The following is a 19,705-nucleotide window of genomic DNA, read 5'->3' on the forward strand; positions in this document are numbered from 1 at the left end:
TATAATAGAATTTCAGTTCTTTTTCTTTTTTTTTTCTTGTACTTTGCTTTGCACGGCGGGAGATGGGGGGGAGCTGGGCTCCCACCTACACCTTCAAAGCGGTGGAAAAGCGGGGAGAAGGGATGGGAGCGTGGGATATATCACAGGGAAGAGGGAAGGGGTGAAAGGGGTTTGAAAAACGAAAATGGCCCCAGAAGTGCCCCACCCTTCCCCTCCCCCCCCCACCGCTGGCTCCTTCAAACCCCTCCTAATGTTTTGGTGAGCTGCAAGCTGAGCCCTCTTGCCCAAACCATACATCTGTGCTGTGGCATCTGTGCTGTGTGTTCTCACCCCATTACCACAAATTCCCACTTCCCTCCTATGGGAGGAAGCTGGGACCTGGTCGGGAGTTTTGCAGGGTCACACAGAGCTGAGGACAGCAGAGGGGCTGCAGCATCCCCGTTAAGTCCTCCTTGCTCACCTCTGGGACATCGGGAGGTGGGGGACTAACATGACCCTTTATGGTCTTCTCACTGCTGTGTGTCGTGGTGCAAAGCCCAGATGGGATGGAAGCACCACCATCACATCGCCATATACCCCGTGAACAAATCCTAAATCCCGTTTTGGTGCAGGAAAATCAACTCTGGGGAGCTCTGTTCCAGTGGGGACTTAGAACCGGCATGAAGACGATGGGACCAAACCAGACCCCTTGCCGAATTCAGCCCTGAGGAATATATTTCAGCCGCTTGATTCCTTTATGATTCTGACCCCCTGACATGGGCTTGGCTTTGACTGATGGTGGATTTCCTCCCTGAGCTGCCAGAAAGCTTTGGGGCCGGAGGGGAAGGCATTTCCTCGAGCTGCCCCCGATGCAGAGAGAAGGGGAAAAATCCAAGGGCAGGGTGTTTGTGCAGGTAGATCCGCGTGCCTGGGTGTTCCTATTGACTCTGGGCAGGTTGCAGGGGATGGGAAGCGAGGTTTGTGATCTGTCTGGGTTTCCTGGTTTGTGGCATTGCTGCGCTGCTGCTCCCCAGGACCATCCAAAAACCTCGCGGAAGCATTTTCCAAAGGAACTGATTAAATCTATTAAGCTATTTACACGCAGGCTCGATCAGAGCTGTGTTATCTGGGAATACAACAGGAAAGCAAACTTCTCTTCGATCTAAAAGGAGCAGGAGATTTCCTGAGCTTGGGATAGGTTGACAAAACCTTGACACACGCAGAGCAATCGCCTTTCATCTGGGTTTCGGAGCCATGCTGGCCTCATGTCACAGCTCAAAGTGCTGGGACTCAACAAGGACCCACTCCTGTGTGTTTTGCAGTGGGGAATCATAGAATCCTAGAATCACTGAGGTTGGAAAAGACCTCCAAGACCTTCAAGTCCAATCATCAATCCATACCCACCATGCCCACTAGCCACATCCCTCACTGCCACATCTCCATGTTAACTAAACACCCCCAGCGATGGTGACTCCACCACAAAATGCTGCACTGGTCCACGTCTCTCTCCTCCCCTTTTTTTCCATACAGTTTTCCATAGGGACCACATCTTCCAGTGCTTGGCTACACAAGGCTGGGACTTGTTGCAAAGACTTGTTGCAAAGACTCGAAGAGCAAAGACCCAATGAGCAAAGACCCAATGAGCAAAGACTCAATGAGCAAAGACCTGAAGAGTAAAAACCCAATGAGCAAAACCCAGTGAGCAAAAACCCAATGAGCAAAGATCCCAAAAGCAAAATACCCAGTGAGCAAAGACCCAAAGAACAAAAACCCAAATAGCAAAGAGCCAATGAGCAAAAACCCAATGAGCAAAGATCCAAAAAGCAAAAAACCCAGTGAGCAAAGACCCAATAACAAAATCCCGTGAGCAAAGACCCAAAGAGGAAACAATCCAATGAGTAAAAACATAAAGAATAAAAACCCAAAGAGCAAAGACCCAATGAGCAAAGACCCAAAGAATAAAAACCCCAAAGACTAATGACCCTAAGAGCAAAAACCCAGTGAGCAAAGACCCAAAGAATAAAAACCCAAAGAGTAAAAACCCAACAAACAAAGACCCAAAGACCAAACTCTTGGAAAACTGAGGGAGAAAACCCTCCACATCCTCTTTTTTAGGCTTCCCTTTAGTAGGAGTTAAAACACACTGAAACTCAGGCTGTTTTTCTTTTGAACACGTTGCGCTGCTCAGCATTATTTTAAGCTCTTGGGATGCACGAGGCCTGGATACAGTCATTATGATAGCACCACCAGTTCTACACTCAAGGCCTTGGGGACCAGGAGATTTTTTCACAGCAAAATCCTGTCCAGGGAAAAGGAAAGGAATGGATGGATCCCATCGGAATCCATTGGCACAACGTGGCTGAGTCTGTCCTGCGTTGCAATTCCAGGATGAGAGGAAAGGAAAAAATCCACGGAGGCTCTCGGACCAATAAGAAGCACTTTTATTATTTTTTCCCCCCTTCTCCTTTAGCACCTGGCATTCTGATTGCATTAGTAAGATGGGTTTCATTCTGCGCCCTACTGAAAATGCAGGTTAAACCTGTCCTGTAGGCAGCGCCGCGTTACATAAAGGCAGCCAGGCCATGTGAAAATGCCACCTCTTCCCTGCGACAGCACGGGGTAATTAGCAGCAGTCGGGGAAAAGCTCCTCTGGACTTTATTTTCTGCTTACCTCCTGGATTGCAGCACGACGCTCACCTGTATCTGGGGCACGGGAAGAGGCAGGAGCTCTCGCAGGGATTTGGTAGTGGGGAAATTGCCGAGCTAAACCAGAGCCAGCACACAAAGGGGGGAAGGAAGCTTTGTTCTCCCCGTGTCCTGGGGAACAGTGGCAGCAGCTCCCAAGGGGTGGCACAGAGAATCCCCGTCGCCGAGGCCATAACCACTCTCTAAAAAAATCTCCCGTTTTGGTGTTTTAACTCCAAAAGGCGATTCCCTTTTCATGAAGCAACCTCCCCACCCCCCACCTTGGAATGAAGAAAAAAACGTGTGAGGAAGCACAAATCCTAAATTAGCTCAATATTCGCATCTTCCTTAATTACAGACAGAACCCTCCTCCCCGTGGGTGGTTGTGCAGAGGCTGCTTTGCCCCCTCCCTCCTTCCCATCCAGGCACTGTCCGGCTGCTGGGAGATGCCACGGAGTTCCCTTTGCAGAGAAAGATGTAAAATGTGAAAACGTTTCAGCACACAGTGATCAGTATTTCCACCAGCACCATTTCTGAAATCCAGCATTAACGGCCTGAAATACATTTGGGTTGGTTTGAAGGGGGCAGCAGAATTGCCTCACCTTTAAAAATTGATCCAAACGGAGGGAAAAAAAATCCAACACAAAACTCAAGAGTGACTCAGAAGCAGAATTTAAGTTCTGACTTGCTGAGAAATGGAGTTTCACTTTGGCAACGGGACAATTTTCCCACTGCTGCAACCACAAACCCTTTTTCTTTTTTTTTTCTTTTTCTTTTCATCATATTTACCAGCCCCACAACACCAAAAGTTTGCTTACAGAAAGACAAGTTTGCTTATCCCAGGTATAAGCAGAGGGACAACACCCTTATTGATGGCTGCCGGCCTTCTGGCTCCTCTGGGCTGCACTGAGTGCAGAGGAATTGTCCTGGTCTGTATAGACATGGCTTGCTCTGAAAGTAATGCCTCCTATTTATCTCCATGGAAATTCCAACCAATAAAAAGAGCACTTCCATGCCTGTTCTGTCAGACTGCCCTTCTGCTGCCATCTGTCACATGGCAACAACACATCATGGGACACTGGTGGCAAGGTTCAGAGTCTACTGCCATCCCACCAACATCCTCCACAGCCCACAGATGCGCTGCCATGAAGCGACGACACCAATAAGGTGTGATTGTGAAGTGAAGGATCTTTCCCTCTGCTAAGAGAGGGCTTGTGGAAGCCTGGTCAAGAGACATCACCATCAGCCTTTTGAGTTGAATTGCCATAATGGAGGTGACCACACTGCCAGCTACGCAGGGCCACAAGTTGGACAAGCCGGCCCTTATTGCCATCCAACCACTCTGCAAAGGCTGTGGCTGAGATTCACAGCCTCATAGCAAAGCCCCGTGCCCAGGAGCTAGACAGATGTGAGCAATCCTCACACTGTTCGAGGACACATTGCTGCCAGGTCTTTTTCTAAGGCTGGCACGATGCTATGCAGTGTTTCCAGTGACTTTGTGTGGTTTTCCTCTCTTCTTGCAGCTTCCTTCCTCTCCTCAGTGCTGGCAGGTCTGGAGGTTTCGTGACGTAAATGGTGCCTTTTGAAGGTGCGTGCTTGAAGAATTTCAGTCTTGTGTGTTTAAACAAGAGAAAATTGGTTAATTACATTGGTGCATTCAGCTAATTTTGCCAAGAGCTGCTTATTTGAAAGAAATGAGCACTGGAATGAGCACTGTCTTTTGCTTAAAGGAAAACTGCGTTAATTTAACAAGATGCTGAACTGAATGGGTCCCTGAGTGCATTTCCTACATTTCACAAAGCAGCTGCATCTCAGCTGAAATTCACACAGACATAAGGATATGAAGTTCTGAATCTTAATTTTTATTTTGAAACTTGTGCTTAATAGCGCCAACAACCAGTTCTTGGATGGAAATTGGAGGAGTGGTGCTCGTGCCAATCCTGCATCTCCAGAACAGCAGAATCATAGGATGGTTTGAGTAGGAAGGGACCCTTCAAGGCCATCTGTCCCACTGCCTGCACTGAGCAGGGACACCCACAGCTCCATCAGTGCTCAGAGCCCATCCAGCCTGACCTTGGCTGTCTGCAGGGATGGAGCAACACTGCCTCTCTGTGCAGCCTGTACTGGTGCCTCACTGGAGCAGCAGCAGCCAGCCAAACCCTGTGTCCAGCTGCAGCTCCAGCAGACTTTGGTTCGATTTGGTAACAAAGTACTTGGAGGTGGTTTCTACTTTTCAGGCGATTACAGACTCAAAAGTTAGCATACTGTCGTTCACAGAATTGCAATTCAATTCATGTGGCTTGCCACGGAGCAGGCGTTGCACCAATAATTAATTTCACAGCTCAAAGTGAGGAACAACTCCACACCCGCAAGTAACTCAGGAGAAAGCGTCATTTTCTTCTACGTCTCTGGTGACCTGGGATCACCAACATGGAAAACTATTTAGTCAAAGACTGAAAACGATGCAGCACCAATGCTGTGTGTGCATCACTCTCAATCTGGAAGCAAAAGCAGACTGGCACTCATTTTGCCTGGGTAATTTCACGTGGAGGCACGTTAAATTCGTGCTGCAATATGTGGGTATGACATATAACAGAAGACACCGCTATTCACAAGTCCAGCTTTTGTGGGAATAAACCCAAATCATTTATTTGTGCTCATCTGCTAATTTCACCACCCAAGTAATGATGTAATTCTTACTCTTTCTAAAACGACTTTCTTGCCAAACCGTTTGGTTAAAGCTGGACTCGCAGCCCACTATAAACAAAAACAATTATTTATTACTTTGAAACAAGTTGCAGCGTTGGTCATCCACTTCACAAGGCATCATCTGGATGTGGGAAGGCACCATTGCTAGATGTGGCTCTGGGCAGCCTGGTCTGGTGGTTGGTGACCCTGCACACAGCAGGGGGTTGGAACTGGATGAGCGTTGTGGTCCTTTTCAACTCAGGCCATTCTGTGATTTTATGATCTGGCATGAAGAGCTTCCGGTTGCGTGATAGAGAGTTGGTTGGTCACTAACATACAAAGAGAAGTGCAGCAATGTGAGTCACTTCTTTCAGATTTGAGTATGTTGGGAAGGACTTTTTCCCCCCACCACCCGTGTTCTGCCCAAGGCACATTAAAATAAAATCCCCCATTTCCCAGGAAAAAGTGAAATTCCCGTTTCTTGTACAAACAGAGAATCTTCCGTTTGTAGCCCGTATTTCAATCTGAGGCAGACTGAAATCGTGGGCATATTGTGCTTAACAGCAATAGCACCATAAATTTAAAGATTTATTCCTTTTTTGTTCTTTCTGTAACACTGGAATCCGGCCAAATGCTTTCCGTAGGAATTAGCACGAAGAAACTCATGGAAGATTAATAGAACAAGCAAACAAACCCAGCAGTACTGGGAGAAGGAAAGCCTACTCATTTACTAGCAACTTTTAAACTTAAAATTCCAAAGAGACCACAAGGTTCAGCTCCTTAGAAGTTAAAAACAGCATTATGGGAAACATGGCGGGGCTTCTACTGACAAATAAAAACTCCAACTCATAGTGAGAAAGGAACTCGAAGGGCTGCTTTAACACACAGATGCTTCAATATAACGTGAAACATTATTTTGGTGCTTCTCCCATTGAGAAGATAATTTTTTTCACATCCCAAGTGTAGCAATCTCATGGTATTTATGGGATACGTCGTCGAAGGAAGGCAGGGGACAAGGCCAGCACAGTGGCATCATGCTGGCTAATATTTGCATAGTGCTGAAAAGCAACTGCCATAAGGGTTAAAATCTTCCAGCACCCCAGCAGGGAGCACAGGGAAAAGCAGCTTGCTCTCCCTGACAGTACTGCACAACTACAGTCATCTTGCTGCAATGAATGAGAAAGGTGCACTTGCAAAACCAACACAGCTTACACAGTGAGAAGTCCAGTTCAGCTGCAATTAAAAACAACTGAAGCCATGTGGGCCACGTGTTGTGGGCTGCATTTCCCCCGATGGACAATAAAAGCAGCTGAAGGAAATTCTTTCATATTACATCTGCGTCTTGTCAATGTTTTTCAAACCACATTCAGCTCCTCATTACTGCTTTCCAGGTTTACAATGAGGAACAGGCTCTCATTTGGTTATAAATGTAAACTGCAAGGTTTCAACGCGTAAATGCAATACTACTGCAGATAAAACCTATTTGATCTCCTAATTTCATACAAAACTTTGCTCAGCCAAGACATCTTTGAATGGGATGTAGGTGCATCATTGCGAGTACCATGAATATTGCCTGGGAACCAAAGATTTAGATAGGGATCATAAAGGCACAGCTCCTGTAGCTGTGTTTCAAAGTTAATATTGCTTGACAATAGTTAACTACTGGATAGGGAAAGAAGGGAGTTATTTTATTTCATTCTTTAGTACTGACACTTAAGCATAATCCTTTAACTGGACTCAAGTATTTTGGGAAGAAACAACGTTCATTTTGTATGTAAACGGAGATCAATGAAAAAATTACATATAACTTTGCAAAAATCAGTGAAAAAAATACATCCAGTTTTGCAAAACCCCTTCTGTTCCCAGGAGCTGAGCTTTCAGAAGTGAAAACAATGGTGGCTTTACTAATAAAGGCAGTAGTAGGACATCAGTCAATGTGAAGCAGCAGGTGGCCATTTACCACTGTCCTAAGTGCAGTGGTTAAAACCAACCCTGACTTTGCTTACTGTTGCCTGAAATGGAGTCACACCAGCGTGAATCTGGGCTGAAGGAGGTACAGGTTCTGCTTGTGTAAAAACACAATTCCTGCACAACCTCGAAGGTGAACCTTAGGATTGCCAAATTGGAAAAGCATAATGATTTTTCTTTTATATCAAGTCTTGCTTTGTAGCCAAGAGAGTGGTGAGGTGCTGGAACAGCTGCCCAGAGAGGCTGTGGATGCCCCGTCCATCCCAGGAGGTGTTCAAGGCCAGGTTGGATGGGGCCCTGGGCAGCCTGGGCTGCTCTGAAATGTGGAGGTTGGTGGCCCTGCATGTGGCAGGGGGTTGGAGCTTCGTGATCCTAGAGGTTCCTTCCAATCCAAGCCATTCTGTGATTGTATGATTTGTAGCCATGCAAGTCTTGGCCCCATATGTGGATACATTTTAAATGGCACTGAAGCTCATGTTGGCCTGTCCCAGTGTTCTCAGCCCCATTGTAGGAGCTATATTTAAACACAATCTGTGGTTTCAGTTGGATGAAGAGCTCAGGTGTACTCAGGACTTAATTACAACACGATGTCTGGCTGGTGCTTACGTAGGCTCCTCATCAAGCATGATAAAGTTCAAATCACCTCACTGTCTCAGTTTGACTCACAAACAGTTAAACCTACTTGCAGCACTTCTTTTTCTTTCTCTGCGTCCCTTCAGTGCACTCCTCTGTCTCCTCTTTTTGCTTTTTGTGCTTCTTCTTACGGCGTTTCTTTTGCATTGCCTCAGAGTCCTCAACGCTGAGATCTTCCCCATCAGATACTCCCATATAAATTTCTCCATCACCCATATTTTCATCACAACTAATGCTTTCCCCATCACGCTGCTCCTTATGTTTCCTTTTCTTTTTCCTCGAGTGACATTCATTTAAAGGAGCATCCAGTTCCTTCCCATTCAAACTACTTATCTTACACTTTTTCCCTTGTGGTTTCTCACAGTGCTCTGTACTCTCTGCCTCATCTCTCTTCTGCTTCTTCTTTTTCTTCTTGGCTTTAGTTTTCAGTTCTTCTGAAATCTCCAAGGCTGCTTCTGCTGTGGGGCAGCAACCATCTAACTTTGTTTCTGCTTCGTTCTGGGATCCTTTCAGTTTTGCCATGCGCTTGGCAAAATATTCCTGGACAGTGAGAACACTCTTCACAGTATTGACACTGTCTGTAGACTCAGAGAGCCAAGAGCTTCCACGCTTCTCTTCTTGAGACTCAGCATCAGTAGCCTCGTCCTGCAGGGGAGCAAGGAGGAGCAGGAGTGAGAAAGAGAAACAATGGCCTTAAACGAAGTTGAAATACAAGAAGCACTTAAAACCATACGCAGCTTTGAAAATTAATGGCTGCCTTTGGCAGAAGTGAGGCTGTTCAGCCATGAGTTGGACACGATGATCCTTATGGGTCCCTTCCAACTACTCTACGATTCTCTGATCTTCAGGTAGGGAAGGGGATATGATTTTCTGTTGTTTTCGTTTTCTTACTGTTTACCTACTGTGCAACTCATGCAGGTTACACATAACACTATCACACACTGTGTGTTACACTCACTTTCTCTCACATGTCTCTCCAAGATACAGAATAACACAAAAAATAATGCAGTATGACCAGTTAGCCTGTGGCACAGAGGAAATCCCATGCCCTAGAATACCTCCTATAGCAAAGTGCAACAACTTATGATGTAGAGTAATCCAGCACTGATGCATCTCATCCATCTTATCTGATCTTTAGAAATGTTTGTTTCGTAGCTGGTTTACTGTCATTGTGTCCTAGACGTTGTTATTTGAACATGCTCCATTTGATCATACGTTATCAGATGGCAAAAACAACATCGCAGGTTAGATCTTACAAGGCTTCTGCATGCACAAAATAAATAGCTGCTGAACTCTAGCTGCAGGTGAGCGACTATAAAAAGAACCTAGTGCCTCGCAAATAAACATAAAACAAAAAGCAAACTACAGCCATTGAGCTGGATGTTATGCGTGGCACGAGGAGAACTGACTCTGAAAAAGCAACAGACACAACAAGATGAAAAGATGAAATACATAACTTGTTAAGTTATCTCTGGCTTGCAAAACAAACACGCTAAAAAAGCAGCTGAAATGCAGACCTGTTGACATGGATTAGAATTACAGAATGAATCATAGAATAGCCTGGGTTGAAAAGGATCACAGTTATCATGTAGTTCCAACCCCCTGCTATGTGCAGGTCACCAACCAGCAGCCCAGGCTGCCCAGAGCCACATCCAGCCTGGCCTTGAATGCCTGCAGGGATGGGGCATCCACAGCCTCCTTGGGCAACCTGTTCCAGTGCCTCACCACCCTCTGAGTGAAAAACTTCCTCCTAAGGTCTAACCTAACTCCCCTGTCTCACTTTAAAACCATTCCCCCTTGTCCTATCACCACCCACCCTCACAAACAGCCATTCCCCCTCCTGTTTATCCGCTCCCTTCAAGCACTGGAAGGCCACACTGAGGTCTCCCCGGAGCCTCACCGATATCGAAGCACTCAGAACTAACCCTTTGTGGCATGGCTTTCTCCTCTGCAAAAGCCACAGATGACCTTTAGAAAAGCCCCACATTTTACACTGACTGAAATACTGCACTGTTTTTTCCATTCATAAAAGCACATACAGATGGGAGCATCCACTCTACCCACGTATCCTGTTTGTGTACTGATATAAAATGCAAGCAAATCAGAGCAGGTGTATTTCACAGTGCATATACCAGTGCACAGGGCGAAGGCCAGCAGCTAACACAGAAATGAAAGCACTTATCACAGCACTTTATAGCTACTGCATGATAGTGCAGATCTGCCATCTGGTTCTCTTTAGATCTTCACCTGCAAGCCGACATGGGTTTTGTGAGGGTTTCTAAGTAAGGTTTTGCAGGTCTGACTCTTCATATATCCATAACCTTTACTCACATGAGCAGGAATGCACAGCTCTGTGTCATTAGTGATGCATTACGAGCAGCGATTTCCTCATACGTTGGCTTTCAAGAGAGCTATTCCAGTGGAACGAAAGCAACGCCACACTTGAGATTCCAGTAATGTTTGTGTGGACACTTATCAAAATGATTTACTTTTCTTGCAGGAATACCGTCAGGTAAGTTTATGAAGGAGTCCACAAAGAGCTGTTTCACATCAAGGAAAAAAGCACACGTACCTACACACATAACGTGCCTGCACACATAAATACGGCACGCATTCAAAAGGGGAGATGCAGCAGAAGCTTGACAAGAGACAATCCACAGAATAAATGGACCAGGCTACACTTGTAGTCACTGTCTTGTTATAAGAGACACATCCCAGCTCCAACGCAGATCAAAAAATAGATGCCCTGCTAAAGCAAAGTGAACCAGGTCACTTTCTTTTCCTTTCCCTTCTACCCACAGAAGGATTTTGACATCTTGCATTGCAAAATGACAAACAGTCTCCCAGGTTTTCTGCTGCAGATGCCAGCCAGAACGTTTCCCTCCCCACCCCAAGATGTGAAATGCACTGGCCACCAGAACACCAATTATTCCCTGGCCAACCAGGAAAGGATTTTCTCATTCCCTTGGTGACTTTGAGTCCTGACAACTTAATTACTGTAATTGAAGGCAAATATTACTTGAACTCCACACATTTCTTTTTATAAGATACATTAGGCATATTAAAAAAAAAAAGAATAGCACTGCTTTGGTTAAGCTCAGTTCAGTAGGTACGCATGATCACAGAAAATCAGAACCTTGCTCAGAAACTCCTTTATTGATAAGAATTTTAATAACCACGGGTCACCGAACATAGAACCAACAGGGCATGGAGACAAACGAGGAGGTGCCAACTCTAGAAAACCTCTCTGTTTAGGAAAAGCTTGTGTAAAGCCATAAATCATCCACAAGGGCTGTTACGTGCCAGCAGTGCTCCCCTTCCGTGATGTTCCTGCCCAAGTAGCCATGGGAGCACAGTTGGAACTCTAAACATGGCTCTTCTCCCACCTCTCGATAGAAGAGTTGCAGCTTATGCAATTCCAAAAATAAGACTTACTTAAATGAATACTGCATTTCTGCAACCTCCAACAAGCAACTGTACGAGAGAAGAGAGGGAAGATTCCTGCTCCAAAGAGTGAAGAACTCGTAAAAGGAAAAGAGCAATTCTGCTGTAACTGCTGGGAGGCCTGAAGACTTTGGAAGAGCTATCTTTGTGTCCTGAGTTCTTCAACTGCCAACAAAATCAGGCTGAGGAGTTGGGAACAGCAGTCTGCAGGGAGTTGGTAGGATGGTCAAAGCAGCAGCAAAGCACCGCTTAAAGCAGTGTTAAGTGTGGAGTGATTAAGAGGAAACAATAGGAAAATTCGAGGAGAGGCTGGGAAGTGCACAGGAAAAGATGAGGGTCAATTATAGCCAGAAGTCCTCAGTAAACATCATCTGTTTATGCAATTGGTTGAACGTATGGAAAATAAAGCACTGTAAGTACTAGCAGGTTTGGTTTTTTTCTGCCTGCTTTCTTCACTTTATACACACAATGCTGATTTAATCATTAAGCTAGCACACCAAACTCGTGGAGTGAAACCCTGGCTCTCTCGATTCGTGCAGGATCAGGACTGCATGTCCCAGGCACTGTACTCTCAGAGCATCTTTCAGCCATAGCTATTTAGGGAAGGAAAAAATATGGCATACGGTAAATTATATGCTGAAAAGGATTCACATCATAAGGAGAAGAAAGTTTGGCAGCAATAGAATGGTATGCAGATACCTCATGAAATCAGACGAGTTTCAAAGCCAAACGTATTTGGAGTTTTGAGATCTTGGGCTGAAGAATTAACACCCCAAAATACAACAACATAAAAAGCAAACTGGAGCAAAGCAAGGTGTCAGTACACACACACCAGGAGCAGGCTGCAGTGTGGATTGATTCAATGAAACGTTCCTCCTCTTCAGACCGCAGGCATTTCTTAGCATTTGAAGCTCAAAATAGGTGAATTGAAAAAAAAAAAATAATCTACTATACAGTCTAAGATCTGCCAGATATGAACTACAATTACTGGAGTCAAGAGATTTCACATGCCTTTGCTTCCTTGTTTGCAAATGAGGGTGTACTGCTTCACAAGTCATTTTGTTCGCACAAATTGACAAAAATGACACAAAAAGGAAAAGTACAGAAGAGCCAAGAATAAAGGCAGAGTACAGCTAAACTGTAATTTCAGTAGATTCTCACTTAAACTACAGAAAATGGGCTAGGTGAAGGAAGCAGAAGCTGAATCTCCAGCCTGAGTTGCAAGGCGATCACATGATGATCCATAGCTTTACACTGCCACCCCCCATTCCACAGCCTGAGTGAATCACAGTGATTAATTACTTTCTTGTTGAGAAACCATACCAACACGATTAATTTAATCCAGCTCTATTCCTGTTCTTCCGGCTCCTCAATGCTGGTAGGACCCCCATGCAGTGAGCAGAACTTGACAGGCAACAACCCAGGGCATCCCTGTATCTTTCCAACACAGTTGAGCTGTAACTTTCCAACTAGCTGTAATGCAGGGAAGCATGGCAGATTATTAATAGAGAATCACTCTGCAGTTCTGCAGACATGAAGGATGACAGTCTTGCTTTAAGGAGCTGACAACTTAAAATTAAGTATAAGCACAAACATTTGGATTGGGATCAAACGGGCAGGAGAGTGAACAAAGACTTGCAGCACGATGAGTTTAAGCAGGATTAAAATAAATACATGCATAAATAAGGCCATGAACCATCAGTTCTGAAGTCGATTCTGGCGTAAGAATGGGTACCCAGGAGGCTCTCACTTTTTCAGTTCACATGATTAAGACTGGTATACTACAGACAGCATCTTAGGAAGAGCTAATGATACCAGGTTTCTAATACAGAAAGAGCTGCTGCCAAGAAAAGGAGAGAATTTCCCCTGTGCTTATGATGGAGAAGAGAAGTGACAAGATATAAACCACAGATTTTTGCTAGCAGGATGGATCTGTCAGTATATACATGAAACCTCAATCACCAGGAGCCTCAACCACCAAAAGCAACTCTGAAAACTAGCAGGAAAGCATTAGGTGGAGTTAATTCTAGTTTGGCCCCAAGCTGATGGAGTTGATGCAGCATTTGGACACCACTCTCAGCCAAAGGGTTTGGATTTTGGGTGGTGGTGTGTGGAGCTGGGGGTTGGACTCAATGATCCTTGTGGGTCTCTTCCAAATGGGGGTATTCTATGGTTCTACAGAATGGAATACAGGCTATCTGGGCTCTAGAAGCACTTTATGGCCCTCTGATACCATGAGAAAAAATAAAATAAATAAAAAAAATAATAATAATAATAAAACAAAGGAGATGCAATTTGATTTCTTGGTTAAGTTGCAATCTTACTTCTCCTACTGAGTGCCAATAGAGCAAGGCATCTACCTAGAGGAAACAAAATGTAAGTCCTACATGTCTAACAGGTGTCTGGGCCAGCACTTCTTCAAAGGACTTCTGTTCAGAAAAACTCTCCTCTTCAGCTCCATTAAAATAAATTCTGTGCTAGAGGACAGGGAAACCAGTGGAGATCTTTCAGTTGGATATTAACTACTGTACTCCACACGAACCATCAATTCTGTCTGTTAATCAGTAAGGACAAGGAGTGAGGTTAGGAAGCAACTAATGGAAAAGAGACAAGGAAAAACTCTTTTAAGAAAACCTGTTTTCTCTGAGGCGTTAGGATCCACGCTTGCTACAGCTGCCTCCATCTGCAAGAAATGAGCAGGCAGAACGCTCTGCTGCAACTAAAGGTAAGGAATTTTGTAGCACATCTCTGCTCGGAACAATTTTGGGGTTGTTCCTAGAATCACTGGTTGGAAGTGAACTCAAGCCAACGGCCAACTCAGAACAGGGCAGCTATGGCTGCTTCCAGCTGAGCTGTGAGAACCTCCAAGGGCAGAGGCTCCTCAGTGCTCCCAGGTACCTGTTTTTATCATCACACAGCAGCAATCATTGCCATCTACTACATAAATCCAGAGGTGTTTGGTGTTCAAGTACACTTGTGCTGCGTCTGCTGACTCCATTTTTTATTTCAATATTAAACTTGGTGGTGATGTGTTTTCGTTATGATGGCATCCAAATTCTCCCAGACCTTCGTGTAATTCTGTTTTTATTATTCTATTGCATGCTGCAGGTTCACCCCCTACCTCAGCAAGTGGCCAATTTCAGCGTTGGCACTGATTTGTATAACTCACACATTTCTATCACTAAAACAGAAAGCTGCTATTTCACTCGCTGAACGCCATCTCTTGGCATCCAAAATGCCATTTGCTTGTCATATCAACAATACACCTCTACTGCCTGTACAACGTATTGGATTCCAGCCTGTTTCCATCACTGAAACAGGAGCCATCCAAGAAGCTGTAACACTCAGCCAGGTTTTGCCTTCAGCCTGAGAACAACAGCGTAACAGGAAGCAACAGGGTTGCAAAAGTGCAAGGGATTAAATTTTGGCCAGGGACTTGATTACAATGATAGCCATGGGGATTCATTCCAGCTGTCATTATCAGATCCTGGTCAGTCGTACAGCACTAAGAGTCACAATGCTGGCAGTTACAACACCTGGACTTCTAACGTCAGCTTGAGAGCCCCGACACCGTGTTGTGCAGAGAGCACCCACTTCCTCCTACTGTTCTCACACTTTTCAGGGAAAAAAAGCTTTCATTTACGTCTCAGCAAAGAACCACAGTGTGTGAAGTCCACGAGCAGAACACAGCCTGTGATGGGCTATGGAGGTGACACACAAGAAGGGTGGGAGGCACGCAGGGAAAGAGTTAAAAAGAAGTCAGCACACCGCAGAGCAGAAAAATCCTTTTTGTTTCTTGAAAGAGAGAGACTTAGATATCCTTGTGACATCTCATTTCGCTCTAGCTACACTGCTGAGGCCAGCAAAACCTCTCTTCCTTTGCATTTCCTTGCAAATTACATCTGTGTGTTAGACTGAATATAAACAAAACTAAAGGAAGAGATTTCCCTTAGGATCTCTCTGCTGGCACGGCACAGAGATCCAAACACAGTGACTTCATCTTCCCAGAAGCATCTCAATCAATTCTAACTGTTCTGTTCTCACCTTGAACAACAGAGGAAGCTCGGTCCAGCAGAACAAGCACAGCACTGGGAAGGTCACGTTTCCCAAGTTCCCTTCCCAGCTACAAACAGAGCTGGTGCAAAACCACAGACAGGTTTTGTGCTACGGCCCAGGCTACCAAAAAAAGGCCAAATATAGAATCACCGAATCACAGAATGGCCTGGGTTAAAAGGGACCACAATGATCATCTAGTTTCAACCCCCTGCTATATGCAGGGGTACCAACCAGCAGACCAGGCTGCCCAGAGCCACATCCAGCCTGGTCTTGAATGCCTCCAAACATGCCTTAGCACCTATGTGGAACTTGCAGCAGAGCTACAAGTTTCATGAAGTGTTTATAAAGTGCTCTGAGATCCTTGAAAGAGGCAACCCAGATGTGCAAGGATGTTCCTTTCCCATTTCCCTGTGCTTCAATACCTAAAGGAATCCTACAAAGAGGAGGGGAATCATCTCTCTGAAAGGGTTGATAACTGCAGGTCAAGGGGAAATGGTTTTAAGTTGAGGGAGGGAAGATTTAGGTTGGATGTCAGGGGGAAGTTCTTTACAGAGAGAGTGGTGAGGTGCTGGAACAGCTGCCCAGAGAGGCTGTGGATGCCCCGTCCATCCCTGGAGGTGTTCAAGGCCAGGTTGGATGGGGCCCTGGGCAGCCTGGGCTGCTCTGAAATGTGGAGGTTGGTGGCCCTGCGTGTGGCAGGGGGTTGGAGCTTCGTGATCCTTGAGGTCCCTTCCAACCCTGGCCATTCTGTGATTCTGTGTTATGCAGCTTGACACTTAGCAGTGAACAAACACATTGCAATTTTTGTCTTTTCTGCAATATGCCCATAGACACTCTCAGATACAGGATTTTGAAGGAGTGGGCAGGACTGCAATGAAATCAGTGCAGCCTGGTCTTTTTATCCCACAGCCAGACTCCAATGTCAATTCCAGTGGCCAGACAGCCATTATAAGTGCTATCCAGAGGGTAGCAGCACTGTAAGGAACTCTTAGAAGTAACCAGACTTCTTCACACGGTTGTTTTACTACTATCATGTCATTCCCTAGGCACTCTTCATTAGCCTTTTGTAATAAGTGGCACGGGCAGCTGCTTTTAATCCTTTCTAATCAGGTTTCAGAAGCCCAAACCCTTCTCAATTACCAAATGAAGGATTCCTTCCTATACCCCACAGATACAGAATCTGAATGGAACAGATGGAACTAACAAGTGGGCTTGGCTAGCCACACTGAATAGAAACAAAGGTACTAGCAAGGAGTATGTAAAATGCAGACTAAGATGCTGAGAGAAAGGATACCATTAAAATTATTGGAAATACCCAGAGAGTGAAAGAAGTAGTAACAGTAAGCACAATCAGCATCACAGCTTGGCTTCTGCTAAATGCATTCTGAAATCTGAAGATAATACCTAAGCAAAACTTCTCTTCTATTCCCTTTCTAATAACAAACCCAGAAAGGACTGCTTGTGTGTAAGCAGAGTTTTTCTACGAGCCTTCAAAGCAGATAGTTTAAATGGCCATACCTTCAATCCTTTCCCCTTCCCCTTAGAAAATGCTTCTCAAAAGGAACACACACACTTGAAACTCTTCTGCTTCTTTGCTCTGAGGGGGTAATATGCTAGAGAGCTGACCCATGTATCAACATCAAGTCAGACCTTCGTGCAAGGGTACAGATATTTCCTGTTTTTCTGCACAAGCAGTGGCAGAGGAGCTGCTGAGAATACCTCCTTGTGTCACTTTTTAGTCACTTATTTGTTAAGCGTGCCTTCATCGGGACTTGGTTCCTTTCCTTTAGGCAGGTGTGAAGAAGTATTTGCAGCACAGGAAAATGAATCAGAACATTACGATTCAGAGCAGCATAGACCATAAATACCAGCAAAGCCCTCCTGTCTGAAAGCAGGCAGGCTAAAAGACAGATGCAGAAAAAGAACAGAAATATCACGAATAAGAGAGCTGAAATCAGAAATACAATCCCACAGATGTGCATGCATTTTTTTCTTCTCTCCCATCTATTAAGGACCAAAGAAAACAGTGTCTGTGAGGAAAGGGTTTTATTTTTCCAAGGAACATCGCTCATGCAGCCCTATAATTCATATAGATCTTGTTCTTGTTGTTAAGAATTGTCAGGGTACAGCTCTGCATTCCACCTCCTCTTTCCAAGCCCAGATTGGATGGGGCCCTGGGCAACCTGGGCTAAGTTGGAGGTTAGTGGCCATGCCTGCAGCAGGGGGTTGGAATAAGCTCTATCCAACCTCCTTGTAGTCCTCTCCCATACATTTTTGCATCTTTCTTCATTGCTGCCTTTAGTTTTGGCTCTTTCTTACACAACTATTCCTACAAGTCAGCTCCATAGATCAATTCAAATTAGCACCCATGCTTTCTCCCCACAAACCCAACTCTCCCACAGCACGCTTCAGAGTGGTACTGTGTTTTAAACACAGAACTAAGTGCTTAACCATCCGTATAGCCTGCGTGTCCTACCTTACCCTTTTACTTTCTGGTATGTGTAACATCCTGCCCTTGTTCTGTCCATCATTTCATTGGAAGTTCTCTGGGGAAGCAATTAGCCCACATGTGAGCACTATATAACATAATTAACAAATAATAACTACTGAGAAATGTAGGCCAAAAAAGCAAAGTTATCAGAGCAACATTTCTGCAGAGACTTGTATTGTTCTGTACTCACTTGCAATGCTAGCTTCCAAGATCCTGGAGGCACGTATTATACCCCAAAGCAGCATAAAAGCAAAGGTGAAGACTGTGCTTTAAAGAAGACATAAGATGTTCTGACTTTATTTGGATTTACAGGCTTTGCTACTTTTTCCACATTCATTAATGTTACCAGTAGTAAGTATTTACACAGCAGCCTACAGTTAATAAGCTACAGAATTCGAGGTGAAAAGCTTATAATTTGGATCTAAATTAACTTTGGCAACAAGAGTATCAAAGGAAGGAAAGACAGGATGACTGTAACCATGAGCAAGATGCAACACAAACTTCAGATGTGACATCACTTACTGTGGAAAAACAGCTTGAGGAGACAAGGACACAACCTTTGCTCCTGGGTGTTCCTTCCCACAGCAGCTAGAAGGGACTGGCACTGATTGTTGCTGTCCTAACAAGGGAAGCTTTACATTTCAGCAAGAAACAAACTATTTCTCAGTCCTGAGGTATACCAGGACTGTACCTGAGGTATCACAGGATGGATAGTTCAGCCTTTTGCACACTTGCTAGAAGTTGTAAAGAGCATTACGTGTCTCTTCAGTGCAATCTCTGTCCCCTTGTACTGAAAAAGAAGTCTGGCTATTAGTTGCCAAAACCAATAGATGTGGGTTTCTTATAAACCTGAAAGAAGAAAGCAAAAAGAAAAAAAAAAGGATGAACAAAAGGAAAAAGAAAAGGAAGAGTCAGTTTGGCTTTGTTATTGGGAAGAATAAAGGCGGCTCTTGAGATGTACAGAGGAAGAACAGCCTTCAGGAAAGAGGATGAATAAATCTCCTCACATCTCCTTTTAGACTACATCAGTAATGGTGGCCATACTCTGAAATGCTGCTTTTAGTTCCAGCAATAGCTGACCTTGTCTTGAAATACTACATTAAGATGGTCCCTCCGGGGAACATGACAGTAAACAGCCAGATTATTTCAGCCACAAAGCAGGTGGAAAGCTTGCCAAGAAGCAGTTGATGCTACTACTTCATGGGTAATCCATGGAAACAAGTGCCAGCATGCAGCCTCGTAGTTGGAGCAAGACAGAGCATGTCTGCTGTGACCTGTAACAAAGACAGGGCATTTTCATGGTGAGTTTGTGAAATGGGAAGACTTTAGGTCCCATCGACCTACAGAACAACTCATGTTTTTACCTATGTATGCAAGCAATTTAAGGAGAGAATAGCTTAGATCAGTACGTATAGTGTCCACACTACCAAGGCCTCCTTCAATGCCAAAGAAAATCTTATCCATCCAAGGAAGGAAGCCAAGTCCTGTGCTTTGATACGGACACACAACCATATGATGTAGAGATGGCTTGTACTCTCATGGATCATGACTTTATCTCAGCTTTTCTGCAGCAAGAGCTCATGGGTCTTACAGCTTTATCTCCCAACCATTTGAGGTGCAAGCATTTAGTTTATTTTTATTTCACATCTGTATCTATCCAGACTGCTCTTGGGCTTACATCACCTTCCTCCTCTGGGAGTGAAGAGCCTCACTCTCCATCTTCAAATCCCTCATCAGGCTTCACTTCCTTTGGCTCGCTTT

The 19,705-nt window shown here is 44.7% G+C and overlaps 1 protein-coding gene across 1 annotated transcript in view; it reads right to left on the reverse strand.

The window, feature by feature from the left end:
- Positions 1–7,638: 7,638 nt before the first annotated feature.
- The window catches only part of PINX1 (PIN2 (TERF1) interacting telomerase inhibitor 1), a 59,454-nt gene continuing 47,387 nt past the window's right edge, over positions 7,639–19,705 (reverse strand). Inside the window, exon 7 of the mRNA XM_003204612.4 lies at positions 7,639–8,598. Coding sequence (XP_003204660.1) covers positions 7,999–8,598 — 600 coding nt within the window. The 3' untranslated portion in view covers positions 7,639–7,998. The remainder of the gene's footprint in view (positions 8,599–19,705) is intronic.

The sequence above is a fragment of the Meleagris gallopavo genome, chromosome 2 (genome assembly GCF_000146605.3).
Source record: "Meleagris gallopavo isolate NT-WF06-2002-E0010 breed Aviagen turkey brand Nicholas breeding stock chromosome 2, Turkey_5.1, whole genome shotgun sequence".
Classification (NCBI taxonomy): domain Eukaryota; kingdom Metazoa; phylum Chordata; class Aves; order Galliformes; family Phasianidae; genus Meleagris; species Meleagris gallopavo.